This window comes from Mesoplodon mirus, assembly GCF_964341445.2.
Source record: "Mesoplodon mirus genome assembly, chromosome: 5".
Classification (NCBI taxonomy): domain Eukaryota; kingdom Metazoa; phylum Chordata; class Mammalia; order Artiodactyla; family Ziphiidae; genus Mesoplodon; species Mesoplodon mirus.
In genome coordinates this window covers 69,792,873-69,819,616 of record NC_138980.1, presented here as the reverse complement: position 1 = coordinate 69,819,616, position 26,744 = coordinate 69,792,873, and the positions used below count along the sequence as shown (strand labels likewise).

Below are 26,744 nucleotides of genomic sequence, written 5' to 3'. Positions count from 1 at the left end.
CTACTGCACTGCCAGCCTCGACTGGATCTGAATTCTTCACTGGTGCAGAGAACTCGTTGTTATTCCAGATAATTAGGAAGTAGAGATAAAGGGCCATTACGTTAGAAGGCCTGGCCCATTGGGAAGACCAGCTGTTGGCTCCTTATTTAAAAACAGATTAGTTCCCACTGCTCCCGGAAGGCTTCCAAGGGCACACTCAGACACCCAAAGTCCCACCCTGACATCCTTTCCTCCCAGTCACAATGCACGTGCAGAATTTGAGAATGTAGCTTATCTGGAAGGCTTAAAACAAATGCTTCAATCTTCCATTCTCCAAATGAAAATCAATGGCAACAGAGAGGTAAAATCAATGTTCAGAGCTCTGTAGGGAGAAGCCCTCCCCACCTCTCGCCCACCCAGAACAATAAATCAGAACGAGCTATCCCACCGGCAGCGAATTCCTGAGAGCAGATCCCTCTGCAGGTAGTATGACCTTCTGTCCATTTTTTCCATAAATCACCCCCTAAGAGGGTATTTTCTTTAAGAAGAGCTAAGAGAATATTTTTAAAACTTAAGTCGGAAAGAGTAACACATTGCTTCTTCCCCAAACAAAGCCATTTGCCAATAGGATCTTTGGCATCTAAGCACAGAGTCTGACTTAACTGTTTCCCCAAGGTCCATTTTGTAATATCAAGCATTAAAGAACGCTCAGGCACCCCAATGACCTGCTCCCCGAGACAAACAATGATCTGTTTTCTGTCACCATAGGTTAGCTTATACCCACTAAAAGTTCATGTAAATGAAACTCATACAATATACATTTTTGTCTTCTTTCACTCAGCATAATTATTATAAGATTCGTCCATGTTAGAGCATGCATCAATAGCTTATTCTTTTTTAACCGTTGAGTATTAATCCATTGCAATGAATATACCACAACTTGCTATCTGTTCACCTGTTGATGGACATTTGGGGTGTTTCCAGCTTCCAGTTATACAAGTAAAGCTGCTATGAACATTTGTGAGTGAGTCTTTATATGGACATATGCTTTCATTACATATTCTAGAAACAAACCTTTTGTTGGGCATATGTTTCGCAAATATTTTCTCCCAGTGTGGCCTGTCCTTTTATTAGTCTAACAGTGTCTTTTGAAGATCAAAGTTTTTACTTTTGATGAAATCCAATTTGTTGATTTTTTTTTTGGCATTTATAGTTCCTTGTCTGCTATTTAAGAAACCTTTATTAAACCCAAGGTTACTACTTTTGCTTTCTTCTAAAGGTTGTATCATCTTAGCTCTTATATTTAGGTCTACAATCCATTTCAAGTTAATTTTTTGTACTGTATATTATGCAATCACTAAGATTTATATCTATAAGGTGTTTTAAGTATCATAAAATACTCATTTATAAATATCAATTGAAGGAAGCCCAATACAAATTTTTATGTACAGTATAGGCACCACTTGATAATTAAGTTCTGACAAAAACAAACCAGTGGACAAAACCTACAGCTAGAAGAAAGAATGGAAGGCAATGTGCTGGAATATTTTAATTCCTGTTTTTAGATTACGTGACCATCACCAATTTCCTGTTTCCTTTTGCTTGTCTACACTCTCTGTTTTCTGTAATGAGCATCAACTACTCTGATATCAACAATAAATTAGAATATTAAGAAAAAGTCATTTAAGAGAAGGCTTCGTGATGCCAGGCTGCCTTCACACTGCTCTTAAGTGTATAAATGGCCCCGTTGGGGCACCTAAAAGACGAACAAGCTTCCAAGAATTTACCCTCTCCCAACCCTGCTCAATACTGCTCAACAGCAGGAAAAGATGAAACAGAGAATTTCCAAAGAGAATCCTCCAAAGGGAATGTGAGTTTAGTTGAAGCCTCTCAATGAAACCAACTACAAACCCAAATGCCATTCTAATAAAAGGGAAGCGTTCCAGCAGGGGTTGGGGGGAGGTGCCCTGCTCGGTCCCCCACTGAAGTTGCTTGTCCAGCCTCCCTGACACTGTGCAGCCACAGACCCAAGTGTCAAACCGCTTCGCCACTCACTCCACCTCCGAGGGCGAAGAAAGCTAAGGAAATTCTTTCACGGACGTGCTTACTGTCCTCCTGTCTCAGTCCACTTGCAAAGACAGCCCAAATCTGCAGCCTCACAAGCAGCCCCACGCCGACCCCGCTGCCTCTCCTTGTGTGTGCGTTCCTGACTGTCTGGCCGGCGGGATTCACCTCTTGAGCTGCTGCAGAGGCCAGACTGGCTGATGGGATTGCTTGCAGATGTTTCACCGAGAGAAACATTACTTTCCTGATGGATGAATAAATAGAATTGTCAACACGGCCTCCCTGGTCAGAGGGGACCCCTAAAGTATAATGAGGAAGGACAGATGTTTCATCTGGGAAGGGGTCCAGGACCCTAAGAAGAGGTGTGCACTGGGCTGGTGCGGGCTGAGTAATTCGGCCTCCCAGAGGGAGGGAGGGGGAAGGCTAGACCCAAACTACAGCCACCACCATTGTAGAGCCTCTCGCCGGTGCAGGCCACCTCCCAAATCCTGATGATGGAGTGGGCATGCCCCTCAGTCAAAGCCTCCTCTTTGGGCTGTTTTTCCAGTGAATGAAGGGTACCTATCATCAGGAATGTCATCTTCTTCCAAGTCCTCACGTGCTGTGAATCACAAAGCAGGCAGCAGGCTTCCTCGGGAAGAAACTCCAAAGGCCAGAACAAGAAAGTGGGCAGGGCCCCTGGAGTGAGCTACTTTTTCTCAGGAGCATGCAAATTGAGGGTTTTCTGGCTGACCTTCCAGAATGAATCAGATAATAATAATACCTCTTACCATAATTGTTTTAGTAATTGTAAGACCGGTTGTCATTATGTGACACTGGACTATGTACCTTACACCCCTCCATCTTACTGACCTCTCACAAAATGAAATACACACAAAATGCCCTAAGCAAAGGATTAGCAAAACTTAATCACTGGTAAACCCTCTCTGCAAGAATTACTAACGGATGTATCCCAGCAAATGGTAAAGAGGAAAGGGGTAAGTACTTTCATTAAACCCACTTTACAGCTACGGAAGCCCAGATTCAGAAAGGTCAAGTAACTTGCCAAGGTCACATAGTTAGAAAGTAGCCAACCCGGAAATGAGCTTAGAATGGTGTCAGTCCCAAATTTATGCTCTTAACCACTGTAATTCTGTGGCCACCAGGAGGTGAGAATTACACTTCCAACACAAGCAAAAAAGTGGTGGTGCTTCCAACACAGAGACAAGGCGTGCCCAGAAAAACACCAATGACACCTGGATATGCCCAAATACCAGTGAGGTTGCTGCCTCTGGTCGAACATATTTGAGCTTATAAATAAAAATCTCTTGTCTGGGACTTATAGAAAGGGCTGTATTCTAGGAGGAAACAGGCAATGGACTATCCGTGTTACACACACACACACACACAAACTCACACACACACAAACTCACACACAAAACCACATGGCTGAACAATACAACACTTTTCCAAAGAGTATTTGGTATTTGCTGCAAAAGAGGCCACATCGTCCCTCCTTCAGAGAAGGAAGAAGTCATGTGTGGCAGGAGAATCTAGGAGAGTTTTTTCAGAGTATGCATGCCTTAAAAGTATTTTTGAATAACAACAACAAAAAAAATGTTTTTCACATCCCACTCTGCAGTGAACTTGATTTTCCTTGAGGGTAGGAATAGGGTCTCTTGTTTACCTCTGTAGCCTCAGGGCCTAATACAGACCTGGCACATAGTAGGTACTCAGTACCTTTTTGTTAAATGACAAGGAATGAATGGATAGAATGACGAGGCCAACACATGGTACTGACAAAAAACATAAGCTTTGGAGCTCGACAGTCCTGGGTTTGAATCACGGCTGCCACTTACTAGATATACAAGCAAATGACTGACTCCTCTCTCTGCCTCAGTTCTCTCATTTTTAGAATGAAGACAAAAATAAGTACCAACTTGGCAAAATGGATGAAGGAACTCAAGGATGCAGGTTCTGAGCACACTGCCTGGCATATGCTAGGTTTCAGGGGTGAGTCCTATCTTTGCTTCAGGGAGAACACTCCAGCCTGGGGGAAGAGGAAAGCACGTTACAATACCTCGAACCTCATTCTTATGGAGACAAAGCTTGACCATGTTTAGGTGACCACAGAGACTAGGTCCGTTGCTGCAGTGCCAGGTTGGCAGGGGCAGAGGGGGCAGGGGCTCTGCTCCGTGCTGTCAGGCTACTCCCCGGGTGCTGATTCTCTGCTGGACCACAATGCCAAGGATGGGAGCTCCCCACACACGTTCTGTGGAAACCACGGACGGGACTGAGGGACATTAAAGCTGTCCCAAGAGGGGCAGCCAAAGGGACAAGCATTGCTCAGACTTCAAGAACTAAGAGATGGTTGGGACTTCCCTGGTGGCGCAGTGGTTAAGAATCCGCCTGCCAATGCAGGGGACGTGGGTTCGAGCCCTGGTCCAGGAAGATCCCACATGCTGTGGAGCAGCTAAGCCCGTGCACCACAACTACTGCACTGCACGCTAGAACCCACGAGGTATTCTAGGTAACCCAACTACCAAGCCCGCATGCCACAACTACTGAAGCCAGCGTGCCTAGAGCCCATGCTCCGCAACAAGAGAAGCCACCACAATGAGAAGCCCGCGCACCACAATGAAGAGTAGCTCCCACCCGACGCAACTAGAGAAAGCCCGCATGCAGCAACAAACACCCAACAGAGCTAAAAATAAATAAATAAATTTTTAAAAAATAAAATAAAATAAAGAACTAAGAGGTGGGACAGCACCCATTCTGCATGGTCCCAGGATCAAACTGGAACTAAAGAGCAAGTTATAGGGAGGCAGATTTCAGTGGGAATTGAGTTCCAGAAAGGCTGCTTTCTTTGCCTAAGGTTACGGTGCGGTGCAGATGAATAGCAGAGAAAGTCGCCAGATCTAAGTGTGTGTAACTCTAATGCCCATCGCAACACCTCTCCATCGTACAGGTAGTAGAGGGAGAAGGGTGAAAATGACACAAAAATCACCTTTCTCCCACCTCCACCCCATCCAACTGCATTCTTAAAGCAAGCCTAGAGTCCAGGACTCTCCAAACCAGAAGCGTGAGCAAATCCAAAAGGAGCTTCGAGGAGGGGCGGGGAACCATGTGGCTGACAGGGTCTTGGTACTCCGGCCAGGTGTCAGGCCTGTGCCTTTGAGGTGGGATAGCCGAGCTCAAGACACTGGTCCACCAGAAATCTCCCAGCTCTAAATAATATCAAACGGTAAAAGCTCTCCCAGAGATCTCCATCTCAATGCTAAGACCCAGCTCCACTCAACAACCAGCAAGCTACAGTACTGGACACCCTATGGCAAACAACTAGCAAGATAGGAACACAACCCCACAAATTAGCAGAGAGGCTGCCTAAAATCATAACAAGGTAACACACACCCCAAAACAAACAACCAGATGCGGTCGTGCCCACCAGAAAGACAAGATCCAACCTAATCCACCAGAACACAGGCACTAGTCCCCTCCACCAGGAAGCCTACACAAACCACTGAACCAAACTTAGCAACTGGGGGCAGACAACAAAAACAATGGGAACTACGAACCTGCAGCCTGTGAAAAGGAAACCCCAAACACAGTAAATTAAGCAAAATGAGAAGACAGAGGAACACACAGCAGATGAAGGAGCAAGGCAAAAACTCACCAGAACAAACAAATGAAGAGGAAACAGGCAGTCTACCTGAAAAAGAATTCAGAGTAATGATAGTAAAGATGATCCAAAATCTTGGAAACAGAATGGAGAAAATACAAGAAACGTTTAACAAGGACCTCAAAGAACTAAAGAGCAAACAAACAATGATGAACAACACAATAAATGACATTAAATATTCTCTAGAAGGAAACAATAGCAGAATAACTGAGGCAGAAGAAGGGATAACTGACCTGGAAGACATTAATAGTGGAAAAAACTACTGCAGAGCAGAATAAAGAAAAAAGAATGAAAAGAACTGAAGACAGTCTCAGAGACCTCTGGGACAACATTAAATGCACCAATATTCAAATTGATAAGGGTCCCAGAAGAACAAGAGAAAAAGAAAGGGACTACAAAAATATTTGAAGAGGTTATAGTTGAAAACTTCCCTAATATGGGAAAGGAAATAGTCAATCAAGTCCAGGAAGCACAGAGAGTCCCAAAGAGGATAAATCCAAGGAGAAACACGCCAAGACACATATTAGTCAAACTATTAAAAATTAAATACAAAGAAAAAATATTAAAAGCAGCAAGGGAAAAGCAACAAATAATATACAAGCAAATCCCCATAAGGTTAACAACTGATCTTTCAGCAGAAACTCTGCGAGCCAGAAGGGAGTGGCAGGACATATTTAAAGTGATGAAGGAGAAAAACCTGCAACCAAGATTACTCTACCCACCAAGGATCTCATTCAGTTTCGATGGAGAAATGAAAACCTTTATGGACAAGCAAAAGCTTAGAGAATTCAGCACCACCAAACCAGCTTAACAACAAATGCTAAAGGAACTTCTCTAGGCAGGAAACACAAGAGAAGGAAAAGATCTAGAATAACAAACCCAAAACAATTAAGAAAATGGGAATAGGAACATACATATTGATAATTACCTTAAATATAACTGGATTAAATGCTCCAACCAAAAGACACAGACTGCCTAAATGGATACAAAAACAAGACCCATATATATGCTGTGTACAAGAGACCCACTTCAGACCTAGGGACACATAAGGACTGAAAGTGGGGGGAGGGAAAAAGATTTTCCATGAAAATGAACATCAAAAGAAAGCTGGAGTAGCAATTCTCATATCAGACAAAATTGACTTTAAAATAAAGGCTATTATAAGAGACATAGAAGGACACTACATAATGATCAAGGGTTCAATCCATGAAGAAGATGTAACAATTGTAAATATTTAAGCACCCAATATAGGAGCATCTCAATACATAAGGCAAATACTAACAGCCATAAAAGGGGAAATCGACAGTAACACAATCATAGTAGGGGACTCTAACACCCCACTTCCACCAATGGACAGATTATCCAAAATGAAACTATATAATTAAACACAAGCTTTAATTGATACATTAAAGAAGATGGACTTAATTGATATTTATAGGACATTCCATCCAAAAACAACAGAATACACTTTCTTATCAAGTGCTCATGGAACATTCTCCAGGATAGATCATATCTTGGGTCACAAATCAAGCCTTGGCAAATATAAGAAAATTGAAAATGTATAAAGTATCTTTTCCGACCACAATGCTATGAGACTGGATATCAATTACAGGAAAAAAAGTCTGTGGAAAATACAAACACATGGAGGCTAAACAATATACTCCTAAATATCCAGGAGAGCACTGAAGAAACCAAAGTGGAAATAAAAAAATACCTAGAAACAAATGACAATGAAAACACGACAACCCAAAACCTATGGGAAACAGCAAAAGCAGTTCTAAGAGGGAAGTTTATACCAATACAACCCTACCTCAAGAAACAAGAAACATCTCAAATAAACAACCTAACCTTACACCTAAAGCAATTAGAGAAAGAAGAACAAAAAACCCCAAAGTTAGCAGAAGGAAAGAAATCATAAAGATCAGATCAGAAATAAATGAAAAAGAAATGAAGGAAACAACAGCAAAGATCAATAAAACTAAAAGCTGGTTCTTTGAGAAGATAAACAAAATTGATAAACCATTAGCCAGACTCATCAAGAAAAAAAGGGAGAAGACTTAAATCAACAGAATTAGAAATGAAAAAGAAGTAACAACTGACACTGCAGAAATACAAAGGATCATGAGAGATTCCTACAAGCAACTCTATGCCAATAAAATGGACAACCTGGAAGAAATGGACACATTCTTAGAAAAGCACAACCTTCTGAGACTGAACTAGGAAGAAATAGAAAATATGAACAGACCAATCACAAGCACGAAATTGAGAGTGTAATTAAAAATCTTCCAATACACAAAAGCCCAGGAACAAATGGCTTCACAGGTGAATTGTATCAAACATTTAGAGAAGAGCTAATACCTACCCTTCTCAAACTCTTCCAAAAAATTGCAGAGGGAGGAACACTCCCAAACTCATTCTACAAGGCCACCATCACCCTGATACCAAAACCAGACAAAGATGTCACAAAGAAAGAAAACTACAGGTCAATATCACTGACGAACACAGAGGCAAAAATCCTCAACAAAACACTAGCAAACAGAATCCAACAGCACATTAAAAGGATCATACACCATGCTCAAGTGGGGTTTATCTGAGGAATTCAAGGATCCTTCAATATATGCAAAACAATCAATGTGATACACCATATTAACAAATTGAAGGATAAAGACCACATGATCATCTCAACAGATGCAGAAAAAGCTTTCGACAAAATTCAACACCCATTTATGATAAAAACCCTCCAGAAAGTAGGCATAGAGGGAGTTTACCTCAACATATAAAGGCCATATATGGCAAACCCACAGCCAACATCATTCTCAATGGTGAAAAACTGAAACCATTTCCACTAAGATCAGGAACAAGACAAGGTTGCCCACTCTCACCACTATTATTCAACATAGTTTTGGAAGTTTTAGCCACAGCAATCAGAGAAGAAAAAGAAATAAAAGGAACCCAAATTGGAAAAGAAGAAGTAAAGCTGTCACTGTTTGCAGATGACATGATACTATACTTAGGGAATCCTAAAGATGCTACCAGAAAACTACTAGAGCTAATCAAGGAATTTGGTAAAGTAGCAGGATACAAAATTAATGCACAGAAATCTCTTGCATTCCTATACACTAATGATGAAAAATCTGAAAGAGAAATTAAGGAAACACTCCCATTTACCACTGCAACAAAAAGAATAAAATACCTAGGAATAAACCTACCTAAGGAGACAAAAGACCTGTATGCAGAAAACTATAAGACACTGATGAAAGAAATTAAAGATGATACAAATAGATGGAGAGATATACCATGTTCTTGGATTGGAAGAATCAGCATTGTGAAAATGACTATATTACCCAAAGTGATCTACAGATTCAGTGCAATTCCTATCAAACTACCAATGACATTTTTCACAGAACTAGAACCCAAAATTGCACAATTTGTATGGGAACACAAAAGACCTCGAATAGCCAAAGCAATCTTGAGAAAGAAAAACAGAACTGGAGGAATCAGGCTCCCTGACTTCAGACTATACTACAAAGCTACAGTAATCAAGATGGTATGGTACTGGCACAAAAAGAGAACTACAGATTAATGGACCAGGATAGAAAGCCCCGAGATAAACCCATGCATGTATGGTCACCTTATTTTTGATAAAGGAGGCAAGAAGATACAATGAAGAAAACCAGTCTCTTCAATAAGTGGTGCTGGGAGAACTGGACAGCTACATGTAAAAGAATGAAATTAGAACACTCCCTAACACCATACACAAAAATAAACTCAAAATGGATTAAAGACCTAAAAGTAAGGCTGGACACTATAAAACTCTTAGAGGAAAACATAGGCAGACATTCTATGACATAAATCACAGCAAGATCCTTTTTGACCCACCTCTTCAGAGTAATGGAAATAAAAACAAAAATAAACAAATGGGACCTAATGAAACATAAAAGCTTTCGCACAGCAAAGGAAACCATAAACAAGACCAAAAGACAACCCTCAGAATGGGAGAAAATATTTGCCAATGAAGCAATGGACAGAGTATTAATCACCAAAATTTACAATGAGCTCATGCAGCTCAATAACAAAAAAACAAACAACCCAATCCAAAAATGGGCAGAAGACCTAAATAGACATTTCTCCAAAGAAGATATACAGATTGCCTGAAAACACATGAAAGGATGCTCAACATCACTAATCATTAGAGAAATGCAAATCAAAACTACAATGAGGTATCACCTCACACCAGTCAGAATGGCCATCATCAAAAAATCTACAAACAGGGCTTCCCTGGTGGCGCAGTGGTTGAGAGTCCACCTGCTAATGCAGGGGACACAGGTTCATGCCCCGGTCCGGGAAGATCCCACATGCCGTGGAGCGGCTGGGCCCGTGAGCCATGGCTGCTGAGCCTGCGCGTCCGGAGCCTGTGCTCTGCAATGGGAGAAGCCACAACAGTGAGAGGCCCACGTACAAAAAAAAAACTATATATATATATATATATATATATATACAAACAATAAATGCTGGAGAGGGTGTGGAGAAAAGGGAACCCTCTTGCATGTTGGTGGGAATGTAAATTGATACCACCACTATGGAGAACAGTATGGAGGTTCCTTAAAAAACTAAAAATAGAAATACCATGTGACCCAGCAATCCCACTACTGGGCATATACCCTGAGAAAACCATAATTCGAAAAGAGTCATGTACCACAGTGTTCACTGCAGTACTGTTTACAATAGCCAGGACATGGAAGCAACCTAAATGTCCATCGACTGATGAATGCATAAAGAAGATGTGGCACATATATACAATGGAATATTACTCAGCCATAAGAAGAAACGAAATTGAGTTATTTGTAGTGAGGTGGATGGATCTAGAGTCTGTCATACAGAGTGAAGTAAGCCAGAAAGAGAAAAACAAGTACCATATGCTAACACATATATATGGAATGAAAAAAAAAATGGTTCTGAAGAACCTAAGGGCAGGACAGGAATAAAGACACAGACGTAGAGAATGGACTTGAGGAGACGGGGAGGGGGAAGGGTAAGCTGGGACGAAGTGAGAGAGTGGCATGGACTTATATATACTACCAAATGTAAAATAGACAGCTAGTGGGAAGCAGGCCCATAGCACAGGGAGATCAGCTCGGGGCTTTGTGACCACCTAGAGGGGTGGGATACGGAGGGTGGGAGGGAGACGAAAGAGAGAGGGGATATGGGGATATATGTATATGTATAACTGATTCCCTTTGTTATAAAGCAGAAACCAACACACCATTGTAAAGCAATTATACTCCAATAAATATGTTTAAAAAAGAAAGAAAAAAGCAAGCCTATTGGGGTGGGAGCGTGTGTGTGTGTTCTGGCTTTAAGTATTTCTGCAGGACTGAAGGCAGATGTAGCCTGAATTCCAAGGCTCCTTCTGTCATCTGTAAAAGCCTAAGCCCACTGAATGCTGGGAATGGGTGGGGAGTAAGGGACAAAGGCTTTAACAACCCTGAAGAGGAGGGGAGAGACTTCCCCTGGGCTGGAGAAATAGAAAGACACACTCTGGGAAGGAATGGTGGACTAGCCGTCCTGAAGCAGCACGACCCCACAGCAGTTCTCTCGGCCTCTGGCAAAGACACCCACGCCCCGTGGAGCATGGAAGCGGACAACCCCCAGCCCCGCCAACCTCAAGGGACCTCCAAGGATTATCATAGGGAGGATGTCAGTGGCAACCAGAAGACTAAAGGTACAGCCCCTGCTTTCTTAGCTAGAAGCTTCCTGGATCCTGAGGTCACCCCAGGAGGAGGAAGGGCCGCCATAATCACCAGGAAGGGATTTTCTGTTCATCTGCTCAGACGAGGACTCAGAGTCAAATAAAGTTGATTCAAAGGAAATTAAGATATTAACTCTCTTTGCAAATATGTGTTTGAGAACTGAGATTCATACCACAGCAAGAGTTCTTACACCACATACCATAGAAGACACAGATACAGACACCTGCTCCCCCTCTCTCCCTTGTCCCCCAGTCAGAGATCAGTTACCCCAGATCTGCTGGCTGGAGAGTACCTCACAGCCTGCGGCTTACCTGGGGAGCAGGTGCTTGCGGCTGACACACAGGGCAGTCTGGTAGTCCTGGGTCACACACACCTTGTGAGGGCTGCATTTCACCTTTAGGCAGGGGTCTTTGGATGGGTCCAGAGCTGAGGCAAAAAGAACATGAAAAGAGGAGTTAGGACCCCCAGGGAAATTTAGTTTCTATTTCTGCTCAAATAAACAAGAGGGAAATAAACAGACCATGTGTTTGCACCCTGCACTGTTTACTTAGGCTGGCTAGGGGACTGGAATGAAAACCCACAGCGGGTGGGGTGGGGGATTCTGTGTCTATTCCACGTCGTTTTCTTCAACATCAGGAGAGTGATTCTTTTGTGCTTTGGGGAGTTTCAGTATCTTCATATTGGCCAGGAATTACTTTTAAAAATCCTTTAGAATCTTGTGTGTTCAGAGGACCAGAAGCTACATTTCCCTCTTTGGTTATTTGTCTGCTATTGCTTTTTATGACTTTGTGCCCAATTTTACTTATTTCCTATAATAGAAAGTCCCAGAGGACAGAGTTTTTTGGCTTCAGTTCCATCAACACGGACTGTGAGCACAAAGAAGCCTATTTTAAGTTTTGTGAAGAACTTCAGGATGTACAAGACCGTTTTGAGCCACAGAAACTTATGATATAAATGGGTGGGGTGAAAAGCTGACACATAAATATTTATTGTGCAAGGGAGAATTAGATAAGGGCCATGACAGGCATATAAAATAACAGAGGTTGAGAGAAAAAAGAGAGATCAATTTCTGGGGCAAGAATTAATGAGGCATTAATATGTGAATTGGATCTTAAGGGATGGGCAGGATTTTAGAAAGCAAAGGTAGAAAAGGCAATCTAGGCAGGGCGGCCAGCACACTCCAAGGTAGAGAGGCATGGCTGGGCAATCCTAAGATATTCAGTCTGACTAGAAAGTGGGCTTTGTGGGTGGGAATAATGAGGGCGGGGGTTGATTCGACCAAGTCACTGGAGAAGGGTCTCCAAAGCCAGCAGATCATACCCTACAGCATTTCCTAGAACAGGCAGGGCAGCGGGCCCCTGGCTAAGCAACACTCCACAGGCTGAGGTGTACACGCTCATCAGCGTAGACAAGAGGCCACAGGAAATCCTCTGCAAAACAAAAGCAACGGTGCCATCTCCCAGCTCTGCGTTCTAAAGCCTATCAGGTGGTCAGGCTGTCATAACCGCTCTCCACAGCCAGGTGAGGTCATGCTCCCCACACAAACATTCAGTTAAACAAATCAGCGTCCCAAGCAGGGACAGGAAAACTGCTACATGAAATGGGAGGACTCCCATCAAACCCTGGGCCCCTCAGCGATCATGATCCCCCTGCACTTAGAGGAAGTCAGGATTCCTGTCAAACCGCCCAGGCCCAGAATCGCAATGCCGTTTTCTTCCCACGGCTGCTGGGAATTCCTCAAGGGACCTGAACACACTACACCCAAAGGTATTTCTTTCTGGGGCTTGAACCGCTCAGGGCGGCTCCCTCCGCTGAAGCAGCTTCAGCCTCTGCAAACAGAAACCAGGGTGTATTCTCAGGCCGGTCAGGTGAGCAACGAGACCCAGGTCATTGTCCCAGGGGAGTCACCTGGCAGAGCCTACTCCCCAGCGGATGTGCCCGGCTGCCTGGTGCTTAGCAGCAGGAGACGGGCTGCAAGAGAGAGAGGCTAAAGCCCCAGGGACAGGGCGCTCACTCCGAGCTCCTAAGCTAAGGGCTTCGCCTCTGGGAAGTGAGTGGCTGGGGGCCTGTGTCTGCCCTCAGAGCCCTCCGAGGCTGGGCCTTCTAGAAACTTGCAGCAGGAACTTCCTGGTCCCAGGTGGAGCTTTCTTGCCTCCTGAGACGTCCTCACGAGAAGCCAGGAGGCTGGTGCGTCTCAGGCCAGTGGCCTTCTCCTTGTGCTTTGCCCTCCACCTTCACCCCAGGGCAGCAGTCCAGCCAGCTGTGACTTGCTTTCCAGGACTCAAGCAGCACCGAGCTAACAATGAATGGCAATCAGATGGCTGCTGAGGATGACCATGCTGGCCCTTCACTGCCCCTTCTCACACTTCTGGCCACCACAGGATGAAGACAGACACTTAGGGATCTGAAGAAACTTGGGGACCAGGCCCCTGGCAGCCCAGGCCACAGGTACCAAGTGAGGCATTTCCTGACAGGTGTCAAGCACCATAGAATGCTTGGGATTTTCACTGGAGTGGATCTCAGAGATGGCAAACACCAGGCTGGCCTAGGGTCTCAAAATCTGCAGGACACACATGACAAGATTTATTGCCGAATTTGAGCTTCTTTTTGCTTTTGCAGCCAACTTCACAGACATGCAATGTCCATACTGGGAGCCAGATGGCCTCAAGGGGCAGCGCAATCTCAAGGAGAGTAAGTCAGCTAAGCACAGCAGGGAGGAGCACAGACTCTAGGCCCAGTGATCAAGGTGAAGTCGGCCTTCACTGCTTCCTGACCTTCTATACCTCAATTTTCTCTTCTGTGAAATGGGATAATAGCAGTCCCTACTATCACTTTTGGTTATCAAGAGGATGAAATGAATTCATCATTGTAAGTGCTGAGAACAGACCTGAAACATGTGAAGCACCTCATAGGTGTTTGTTATTTGTTGTGTGCCTGGATTTTGTTCCCAGAGTGAATAGTAAGCCTCCAAAATAACCAGAACAATAGCTTACACAGATCCAGTGCTTTTGACATGCAGGCAGTGAACGAAGCCCTCTAACTGGATTACCGCACTTAATTCTCACAAACACCCAAGGCGGCGGCTGCCATTCCTGTGCCCATTGTACAAAGAAGATGAGAGGGGCGGATGGTATGTGACACCTGGTCGGTTGAGTCCAGAACCCAAACTCCTCACCACAATACACAAGCGGCATGAAAATCACCTAGAGTCTCCTTTAAAAGGTGGATGTGGGGTCCCACCTTACACCAAGTATTGAGCCCAGATGTGCCATGTTCCTGAGAGGCCTTCAGGGCAGGCTGAGACTTAAGGAGTAAAAGTAAAGGGAAGCCAGGGGGTCTGGCTGGCTGGGCCACACAGGATGCCCCAATGCGCCATACACGGCCCCAGTGCTCCCCGGAAGGTGGGGATGCCAACCCTGGGCAATTGTGCCCTCTGCCCACCCCCTCTGGATGCAGCAACCCCCCAAAGGAGTCACCAGACCAGTGGCTGTCAATTTTTTTTCTGCAACCTTGCTACATTGGTCACCCTACCATTAGGCTAATACTATAGATCTCCCTCCTCCAATTCTTAAGGCTAACGTTTCTTAAAAAAACAAACAAAAAAAAAACTCCAACCATAAATACTAATAAATAAAAATCATCAGCTATTTAACTTCATACACATACTTACTTAACAATTTGCATATAGAAATCAAGTCTGCTAAAAATTAATTACCAGGGTCTGAATACTTCAAACATGTATGGGAATTATTTAGAGTAAATGAACTTCATAGCACAACAAAACTAACAAATCAAGCTGTCAGCGTTTATTTAATCACCAGGACGCATCTTGTTTTTGAAAAACAGCAGTACTGGAATTGAAAGGGGATGAGGATGGTAAAGGAGCGTGCCACTTCCATGTAAATGCTGCCTGTCCAATACACTTCTCCCAGCAGCCCCGAGGCTCGCCGTGACTGAAAGGCACCCACACCTGTACTGGGCAGGGCTGTGCGGCTCCACTTTCTAGAGGAAATGATAGGCGATCAGAATAATAAGTGGCATTTGAGAGGCCCTTTAATAAGGTGCAGGGAAATTGTGCAGGTGAGGAGGTAGGGAGAGAGGGCTAAGAGTTCATGATAACCCTTACCAGGGGTAGAAGCTTCCTTGTCAAGGTGCTAATGATTTCTGGAAACTGCGCTCCAAGTTCCTCTCTTCCCCAGCACATGCCTGATGATAGGAGGCATCACTCCCCACAAGATGCCGAAGCCCTGCGTCCCCTCTACCTCTTCTACCATAATACCTGCAGGACTCATGTGGACTCAAACAAGAGACTAGGGCTTCCCTGGTGGCGCAGTGGTTGAGAGTCCGCCTGCCGATGCAGGGGACACGGGTTCGTGCCCCGGTCCAGGAAGATCCCACATGCCGCGGAGCAGCTGGGCCCGTGAGCCATGGCCGCTGAGCCTGCACGTCCGGAGCCTGTGCTCCGCAACGGGAGAGGCCACAACAGTGCGAGGCCCGCGTACCGCAAAAAACAAAACGAAACAAAAAAAGAACAAGAGACTATGCCTAACGCAGAGCAGATACCCACGGGAGGTTAATTTCATCTTTCCTGCCCACATACAAAAACCAATCAAGTGTCAACTGGCATAGGATACATGTCCAATTAATTTTTTCAAAAATTTTTACAAAAACTTTTTTCAAAGGGAAAAAAAAACCAAGAATGAATTAAACAGAAATTTGTCAAGCTGAAAAACATCAAATTCAAAAGCCAGTTAATTACAGGCTTCATGTAAGCTTTTTTTGAAAGTAATTTTATTTTTTAAGCTCACTGCTTGGTCTCAATTAAGGTAGTGATATTTTAATTATCGTAATTGTTTCTGAACTTGTTTTTCAGTATGAGTTAATTTTTAATTAGATACGTCGATTTGAAAATTCTGAATCAAGACTTTTTGCTGTCTTTGGGCACATCCTACAAGCTCACCGTCAAACAGTCATAATACCTGAAACAGTAGAGCAGGGTACCACCTCAGAGATGCTAAGATGAGAGAATGTTCCATTTTGTGGGCTGACCAAAGGGTCCCTGAGAGTCACCTGGGGGTGTGACATATGCTTGGGTTTATTCCATTAATATTTGCAGAGCATCAGTTCTGTGCAGGCCAATTTTTTCAGGCTGGAGGCTGGCACTTCTAGAGTGAACGAGATGTCATTCCTGCCCTCCAGAAGCTCACAGCTCAACAGAGGAGACACGCAATATGAGGGTAAGTTCTGTATGTTATGGGAGATGGGGGAGGTACCTCATCCAGCCTTTCAGAGGGTTAGGTGAGACTTCCTGGACAGACTGCTATCTATGGAAAAGTGGGTTTAACCCAGGTAATAGGATGAGGAAGAACATTCTATGTAAAAAGAAGCTCCCATTCCAGATGTAAGAGAAATTGTGACAAGTCTGGGGACTGGCAACATTTCATCAGGCTGGCACCAGGCTGGGGCAGGGGTGGTATGAGACACGACTGCAGAGAGTGGCAGCGTCATCGTGGGGGGCCTTGAAACCACAGTGAGGACTCCGGGGAGGGGGGCGTGGCCACCAAGTTCCACAGTGCTGACAAATATGGCACACCCTCCCATGCTGAAGGTGGTGGAGAGGGGGTAGGAAGAGAGAACCTTTTATGCACAGTTTACATGGAAACTGGTCCTTTGATAAGAACAGACAAACTCTACACCACTCGTACACTCCAAATGAGAGGGGGTGTCAAGTGGAGGGCCCAGTGGTCAACTCTTAGTGCCCCCTTTCCTCCTTTGAGGAACCTCTGTGACCCCTTTCCCTGGGGATATTAAGCTACCTGGTGAGACCAAGAAGCAAAGATTTAATCCAAAAACACCATGTGAACTTGTGGTCCACTCCTGTGACTTGTGGAAACTTCCTCTGACAAAAGGTCCCTCAGTTTTCAAAGAGTTGACAAATTAATGACTGTTTGTTGTCTCCTTCTTCCTTTTAAGGTTGCTCTCTGCCCGAATCGTGCTCATGTGAAGTTCATCTGAAGAGCAAAAACGCTCCCAGTGATTCATTAGTAGTGACTTAATGGAAGGCTGACAAAGAAATTACTCCAAACTGCTAAAACCTTGTCAAGCTAAGACCCCAAACATTTATTACAGCTTGTCTGTCCCCATGGTAACCCGTGCATGTATCTTGCCCCCCCCACCCCCTCCAGAGGGGCTTGTTTACTAGCTGACTACAGAGCCTCACAGAATACAAAACAGAAGATTCCACCCAAAGGATTTTGCTGGAACCATAGAAGAATGGCAGCTTGGAAAGCTTCCATCACTGATCTCAGCTTTCAAATCAAGGGGTTGGCCACGTTCTCTGAGGCCAAACAAAGGGGCCTATTGGCCATGCATCTAAATAGGACAGACAGGTGAGTGATATAGAAGGCTGAATGTGTGTGTCCAAGGACTGGGAGATGGGAGTGGGTGGGCACATAGCACAGACAAGGACAAAGGGAAGAGAATAAAAAGATGCATCTGACCAAAAATACCCTCCTGGGAAGACACCTTTTCTTCCCCCTTCAAACCAAGGGGTCTGAAGACTCATTTCTTTCTGTTAAAACTAAAAGCATCCTCTCTCTCTTGTGTGTGTGTGTGTGTGTGTGTGTGTGTGTGTGTGTGTGTGTGTGTGTGTGTGTGTGTGTGTGTGTGTTTGCAGGGGGTGGTATAAACTATGAAGAGCCCTTTTGGAGGGCAATTTTTCAACCATGTCCTTAAATGATAATAACTGTTAAACATAGGTAGACAGGTATTTATTATATCGTTCCCTCAACTTTTTTATATATATGAAAATTTTAATAATAAATGGAAAGAATGGAAAAAAGAAACAGCCTACGACCTAGCAGGTGAATGTGTTAAGCAAAAACATGTATCTTAACGATCTACAATAAGGGGAAATTATAAACAACTTGAGGGTTCATCTATATCCATCTGCTCAGACTGCCACAAAATACCAGAGATTGGGTGGCTTGAATAACAGAAACCTATCTTCTCACAGTTCTGGAGGCTGGAAGGCTGAGATCAGGGTGCCAGTATGGTCAGTTTCCGGTGAGTGCTCTCTTCTTGGCTTACAGATGACCACCTTCTGTGTCTTCACATGGGTTTCTCTAGGTATACTCAAAGAGTGACTAAGCTCTCTGACGCCTCTTCTTATAAGGATACCTATCCTATTGTATCAGGGTCCCACCCTTAAGACCTCACTTAACCTTAATTACTTCCTTAAAGGCTCCATCTCCAGAAACAGCCATAGTGAGGATTATGGCTTCAACAGAAGCATTCATTCCATCACACCATCTACAGGGAAATGGTTACCTTAATTACAAGACATCCATTTATGAGATATTGTCCAGCTACTATAAAGGAAGAAGTAGGTTTATAGGTATTAACATAGGTAGATGTTTATGGTGCATTAAGTGAAAAAGGAAGGTAACGATGAGAAAATTGATTTGAAAAAGATAAGTAACTTTCTGACAATACACGGCTAATAAATGGCAAAGCCAGTACTCAAAACCAGGTCTGTCTACATCCAAAGGAGATGTCCTTTCCCTTTCCTATCGTGCTTCCCTTGAAAAGAAGTACCAGCCCCAACCTCCACCCATTCACACAGAGGATATCCTCCTGAATGTCCTCTATCTCCTGGGGCCATCCCTGCAACAAGCTGTGAATCAATTCAGATGCCCTATGGCTGTGGGCCACCACCACTGCAGCCTGTCACTGAGGAGTCTAGAAACATCACCCACAAAAGGCAGAGTCTCCTGCTTCCTGGAGAATCTCTACAGCAGGGAGACAATGACAAGTCATGACCATCGCTGGAGGCAAGAGCAAGTGTCCAGCCTTGTGAGAGTATGGCACTTCTGCCTCTGAGATGTAAGAGTTAAGGATGCCCTATGCTGGGCTAAAAGTAATAGCAGTGGCAGGAAAGAGCTTTAATCCCCTGCTCATGTGCAAAACGAGACATTATGAGCAACCACCAATAAGTCCCACATGGCTAATTTACACATCCTGATCATTAGAAACGAACGTGTTCAGAGGGGTCTACTAGGGCAGCTGTGAAAATAGGCACCATAATATCACAGGCCACAAAATGTTATTAGCCTGGCCAGTCAATGCTCTTTCTCAAAGCTCTCATCCCACACCTTCTCCCGTTCCCCCAGCTGCTCTGGGATGGTGAAAGCAAGGACGCTCATTCTGCGTTTTCACCAAGAAACTGATTTCCCTTCAAAAGTGGGATGGAGGAGAGGAAGAAAAAGGAGAGGAGAGGAGAAGAATTAAGTGGAAAAAAGGGAAGAAAAGAGCATTTTATTACATAAAGCATCACCTCGTCAGGGGGCTGATGAGACAGTGACATCCACCAACCTGTAGAATAATGTACTATTATTCTAATTCACCACTGAGGTAACTGATATACAGATCAGTTTAATATGAATTTACTAATAAGGAAATTGGCACAGAGATGTTAAGTAACTTGTCTGTGGTCACACAGTTGCTAAGTCTGGATTTCAATCTAGGTGAGTCTCACACCAGAGATGATACTTGGAGCCACTACACCACTCACAAAAGCAGCTTATGATGGGGGTAAAAGTCATGACTACAGTGCCAAGCGGCAGCATGTGGAACCCCTCTGTCCACCTCCCCCAAGAATCATGTCACCCATAGGATCCCTAAGAGAACTTCTAACTGTGAAGAAAACATTGTACCAACTGAAGTCAAAGCTAACTGCTTGGATGTGTAAATAAACTTATACGATTTTTATAATGAATACAAAAGTCAAAGTTTCTTTCCAAGGCAATGCTGATGTCCAGTGACCTTAACACTCTCTCTCTCTGACATAAGAAACAACATGGAACAAGTGAACCTCATCGTTCCTTCTGTGAGTGGGTTTTGTGAAGCATCTATATGGTCCATGTCACTGGGGAAACGCAGGATGGCTGGCGGTGACATGGGACAGGACCAGGCAGCATGATCAATGGGACCTGAGAATAGTCACAACTCTCAGTAGAGGGACAAGACACCACGCACAGAGAAGTCTTAACCTTCTCATCCACCAAAATGGCCAGAATTTATTAAAATGTTGTAATAGTTGAAGCACTTGGGTTCTATTTCATTGTAATTGACAGAAATTATTCATAAGACATTTATGAACAAAGAAGACAGAATTACTTAAGACCAGTTCCATAACCTAGGAAAAATAAGAGGATACAAAAAGCACAATAAAAATCAAATATTTCCAGGAAAAAGTGTACTTAAAAGAGTGCTATAGCTCATAAAGTCTATCTTTTATACCTGCGCCTCACTTCAAAGCAATTAAAATTCCTATAAAACACATAGCTTTCCTCAGAGAACTAACTCCTTTGGTGCTAATGAGCATGATTCTGCCATTATTCTGCAGCCGTAGTAGTTGACCATGTAAGAATGTGGAAATTCAGAAAGTCCACTAATTTCCAAAAAGATAAAAATGAGTGCACCTAGAAGATTGCCCAAGGGTTTGGATCAGAGAGGAGTCAGTTTGAGAGGAGAGACACAGCTGGCTACTTCCTGCTGATGTGATCTTGACGGGTCACTCACCTCTTTAGGATTCAGCTGCAGACCAACAAATCTACCTCCCTGGGGTGTCATGAGGATCTGACAAGATAACGCAGAAAGGTGCTGAGCACAGGGCCTGGAATGTGGTGCATGTTATCATCCTCACCACTCTTACCAGCTCTTCAGATAAAGAAAGGGGATGTACACCAAGGGCAAGTGACCCCAGGTATTTCAGAGACTCAAGATCCTGGAGCTATGATGCTGTTCAGCCTTTCCAACCCCAAATATTAGACTCATCTCCACAGGAAAAAACATTAAAATTTCTTTTTGAACATCAAGCTCAGGGCCCAGTTTACCCAGAACACTTTTGCTGATTAACCAGATCTTCAACACTGCTGAAGCCAGCGTATGACAACTAAGGCATTCATATATCTCTAGTAGGGCTGTGCTCTGCTTTGTCTCATCTCAGAGATTGTAAGGTCTAGAAATGAAGAATAAAAACCTTTCCTTCCCCTAAATTATGTTCACCAAGAGTACAACCTACATGGTCATACCCTTTTTTTTTTTTTTCTCTCTCTCTTTTTCAAGAGAAGGTCTTTGGGCTTTGAAAAGTCTCTACTGGAGAGTCAAGGATTTTGAGTGTTAAGGTATCCTAAGGGTCTACATTCAAGTGCCACTGGTAAAAGGCTAGAAAAAGAGGGAATAATTAAGGAGAGAGAATCTGGCAGACACTGTTGATCCCAGCAGCCAAGGGCTTGAGTCCAGGAAGGTTGGTAACATGTGGTATGCTGGGGATAAATGGGCAGCAAGGTTCATCCAGGCAGGTTTGGTGGACAAAGCTGGTGTTTTCCGATCCTCAGTCAGAGGATGTCCACCTGGCCTCTTTCTGCCTTGCCCTAGAAAGGCTGGCAGGAACAGGTGTTAACTGAAACCAGAACAGTAAAGTCTGCAGGGAAAGCCTGTCCCAGCTTGGAGATCAAGATGCTCAGGTGACCTCTCAGAGCCTTGCGTAGTGTGGCATCATTCTGAGGGGCAGAACCTCGGTGCAGAGCTCTAGTTAAGTAACATGGTGTTCATTCACTGGACACCCCCGACAAGTCTAAAAATCAGTGGAAGGTGGGGAAACCGGCAGTCACACACCATATGTATCTATCACAGCCTGGTCTCCTTTCCCTGTTTTCCACAATCTAATCTAGTCCTTGCTTCTCAGACTGTGGTGGGCCAAGGAGGATGCACATTCACAGTGACTCTGCCTGCAACATCTACGTTACCAGATGGTAGATAATTTTAAACATTTTTTTATTATTAAGTCAGTCACTGGTCTACTATGGAATAAGATGCAAAATTCACATAAACTTGGATCAAACAGCCTTCAAAAATATATGGGCTCACAGTGGATTCTGCCCCCTAAACCTCAGAGTAGGTATTTGCTCTCACGTGCCCTGAGGGGTGTTTTAGTAGAAAAGTTTGAGAAGTGTTTAAAGGGTTTACCGAGTTTAAAGGGTCCTAGGATGAAGCAGAGAGCTCTCCAGGGTAGTGACATCTAAGATGACAAATCAATAGCAGTATAAGTACATACAAAGAACCTTCATAAGCAAATTGTTCATTCTTGCAAAGACCAGAAAGCCGCTCCAGTTGAAGCTGGTCAATCAAAAACGTATCCCATGCCCCCTAGAACAGACCCCCTCCTCGCCCAATGCCATCTGTCCCAGGGCTCCCAGTCCCACTGGGGAAAGGCCCCAAGGATTTTTAGAGAACTAAACCTGCAAAATCCAAAGCTTTTTTGAGAGTTTTCAATGTGTCAAGCATTGGGTGAGGTTTATAAATGAGCTACAAAGCATTTGGGGCTCTCCAGGTATAATTATCAAAATTAAAGCTGTTATTACTTTCATCCCTCCCACTGTTTTCAGAAACTCTTGGCTCCGGATTTAAAAATGGGTAATCGGAGACTATTCATTTCCAAATCCTTTCTTTCTCCAATGAGGGCAGATTCATTTCTGCTTTCTTGGGATGGTTCCCAAGGTTATTAAATTCCATTCCTTAACTGTTAACATTGATGCAATCATGACAAAGTTAGCGCTGACCAGAGCTGAGGTTTCTTGGAGCACCTTCTAAGCTATTAGAAACCCCCTCAAGCTGAGAGGAGAATGCTTGCATCTCCCACCGTAGGTTTTAGTGAGTGCCGTATCATTTAAATCTTGTGTATTCTTGTTCCTCTGGTTTTTGTGTCCCACACTGTTCAATCATTTCGAAATACAGTTTTCCACATGCATCCAAATAAGCTGAGCAATTCACAGTTCCAACCTTGCTCACAACTGTCTCTCTTTCCTTCCTGTCTCTTCACCAATGTGCCACTCAAGGGCCAATTCCTCACCCCCCTTGCATTACTCTAAGCTAAGGCTGGTAGTGCTAATATAAAATATAAATCAGGTCTAAACTGCACATGGAAGACAGATACAACAATAAATTATGGGCAAGTACCTATGAGGTTTCCCTAAGACAAATGTGGAATAAACACAAGGAGTAAAATCTTTCATTTTCATTCTTTAGCAATAAATACTGGGTACCCAGCAGGTAAGACAGAGTAGGGAGGCAATCATCTTTAGATACTGTAGTGGCTGCAAAGTTTTTTGGGTTTTTTTCCCCCCACTAAAGGAGGGGAATTGATGTTCTTGTTTTTGTTAAAGTTATGGATTCTAAATTTAAAAAAAATTTTTTTAAGAAAGAGCTTCATGACTCTCTCTTCCACAGTCTGGCCTCAAACTTCCTTTCCAAAATTTAGTTCCCATTCCCTGCCCATTCTCTCCTCTTCCTCCAGTATTGACCCTGCCCTCAGTTACAGCAGACAACTCATAAGCCCTCAAACACCTGGTGTTCTTTCATGCCTCTGGAGTCTAGACTGCAACATCCAATACAAAGAACCCTTCCATTCTTACAATTACCTTATAAGGCCAGTATTTTCTCCACCTGATGAGAAAAAAATATCAGAACTTGCCTAAGGTCATGCAACTAGTAAGTGGCAAAGATGGGATGTGACTCTTAAGTCTGTCAAAAATCTAGTAGAAGCCTCAGGAGACCACAGACAATATCTTTCTTCCTCACTCCTGCTTGCCTCTCACCTCCACACAGTCTGGAATATCATGGGGATACTAACGGTTGCTGAATGAGTACATGAATGGCCCCCAGCCCATGGACTTAATCACTCCTTTGTCTTACTCTGTGAGGCCAGGGACAAGTCTGGCTCATCATTTCTGAACCCCAAGTCCCCTGACATTATGTCTGCTCCAAGGGATATATTCAGTTAAGGCTGAATAAACTGTCTGTGCCAGGAGTATCTTTCCATAAATCTTTTATTTCTAGGTCACAAAGATTCAGAGCTAGAGGTGTCCCTGGAGCATCTGCCTCTAGACAAACACGATTGTATTTAGCATAGGAAAAACTTTAGCCCATCAATTCTGCAAACATTTATGAAACTCATTTTACATGCCAAGTACTATCCTAAGCACTGGGCATTTGGAGATGGGCAAGACAAGAGAAGCCCTTGGCTCTTAAGGAACTGACATTCTCAAAGAGGAAAAGCAAGAAAGAGAAGGAAGGAAGGGAAGAAGGGAAAAAGGAAGAGAGCGAGGGAGGGTACGTTAGATAGTACTGAAAGCTAAGCAGCTCATTTTAAAAGAGTGAGGCAAAAGAGAGCTCCTGAGTAGCCCCGATGGATTAAGTAGCCAGGGAACTTGGATCCATCTTCATGACCACCAAGACATGGCAGGCCAGGGACTGTGCTTCAGTGCAGGGCTCTTGACTGGCTGTGGCTCATGTTGTTCAAGCTAAAGGTGAACAGACTGCCGAGAACCCAAATCTCAGGCTTCCTGGACACATCTTTGCTCATACAAGCAAATCACCAATATGTGTGATACGGATGATACGGTAAGGTCAAAGGAGCATGAACTATGGGCTTCAGAAAGATCCCACTTCACATATGAGTTCAGCTCCTTGGGTGCTGTGTGACCCTGGGCAAGTTATGCAGCCTCTCTGAGCTGTAAAGGGGATGGGTAACATCCCCCTCACATGGTGCTTAGGAGGACTGCAGGAGACAACATATCAAAAGCTTAACATTACTCTCAGCAAGTAATCAACACATGTTAGTTTCAACTCTTTCCCACAGGATTCCTCTTAAACATTCTTTACAGTGGCACCAGCCCAAACTGGACCCATTTTCCTCTCTAGATTTCTCTACTAGGTCATCTTTAAGCCAAGTGCAGCCTTGAAGTCATCTTGCCTCTATTCTCCACTTCCCAGGGGACCTCCAGAGAGCCACCTCCACTGTCATCCTGGTCTTGCTCTCTGCAGCAGCTCCCGCCTGTGATGGTCTTCCCAGCCCACACCCCTCATCCCCCCTCCCCCCTCACCACCCACTGCATCAGAAACCTGCTCGCTCCACTCAGCATCCATCACCAACCAGGCAGCCAACGTGGGGAAGGTCACTGGAAGGTTTCCCCTCCCCCTCCTCTCAGTGAGGTCAAGCTGGAAATGCATACCTGGCACTCCGTAAATACATGGAACAGAGTGAAACGAGAAGACACATGATGAAATGAAAGAGATTCCCTTTGTCCTGAACACTGCTTCCCTAAGCAAATGTGTAACAGAGATTTTCTGGCACCAGATCCCACTGGCTGGGGCTAAATCAGCCATCAGGCCTTTTGTGATCCTGAAAAAGCTAATGAGAAGATGTGTTTCTCTGTAATCCAAACAGTATCCATTTCATGCCCAATTGTTTTTTAAAATGGGCAACAAATCTCTCTGGTGTGTTCCTTCCTCTGACAAACAAAAACTCTGTCTGTTCTCTTTGTGGGCCCTGTCCAGTCAAAGGGCCACGGGCCCTGATGCCAATTCAAAGTCGCTGTCACAAAGGCAGCCCCACTGCACCATCTCACTCCCTCCTAATGAGTCACCCTCATTGGAAGCCAAGCCCAAATCCCAGATTTTGAACTCAGACTGATGAAGCAGCCCAGTGATTTTTAACTCATTTCAAAATTGCAAGCTGACAACATTTCAGACTGAATTCACTCCTGTGTCAGGCAATGGCATTAACAAGATGGAGTATGACAATGCTTCAACAGATACAGGAGAAATTCCCAGAACCACAGAATAAGGGACCTCAGGAGTACCTTCATGGGGAAGCAGAAGTGCCTTGCGTCCTGAGAAGTGGGGACGGACGGTGGCAGGATGACCACCAAGTCTTGCTGCAGAAACGAAGCGACATGTTGGATATGGATTACTTTTTAGTGGAAGAGCTGGCCACTCGGGCTTGCATTCCCACATGGCTGCCTTCTCCACCGTATCTTCTGTGCCCCCTTTACACTCGCTTTCACCTCGGTCCCTTCCCCTTCTCTCCTACAGGACTCGCCTGCCTGGTCCTGAAGACACTAGTGTTTGCATCACCCATGGCTTCATAAGAACATGCCTTGGGCTTCCCTGGTGGCACAATTACTGAACCTGCGCGTCTGGAGCCTGTGCTCCGCAACAACAGAGGCCGCGATAGTGAGAGGCCCGCGCACCGTGATGAAGAGTGGCCCCCACTTGCCACAACTAGAGAAAGCCCTCTCACAGAAACGAAGACCCAACACAGCCAAAAATAAATAAATAAATAAGAACATGTCTTTTCTTTACAAAATGAACAACAGCACAATGCAAATTCTATACTTCCCTCTCTTAGCAAAAATTCCCAAGACAATCAGGATGAAGTGTGCCTGAAG

General features: G+C 44.2%; 1 protein-coding gene across 2 annotated transcripts in view; it reads right to left on the bottom strand.

Moving 5' to 3' along the window:
• SPOCK1 (SPARC (osteonectin), cwcv and kazal like domains proteoglycan 1) overlaps positions 1-26,744 on the bottom strand; it is a 528,713-nt gene that overhangs the window by 153,827 nt on the left and 348,142 nt on the right. For both annotated transcript variants that reach the window (XM_082623997.1, XM_082623998.1), the window contains exon 4: positions 11,763-11,877. In XM_082623997.1, the coding sequence (XP_082480123.1) occupies positions 11,763-11,877 (115 nt within the window). The remainder of the gene's footprint in view (positions 1-11,762; positions 11,878-26,744) is intronic.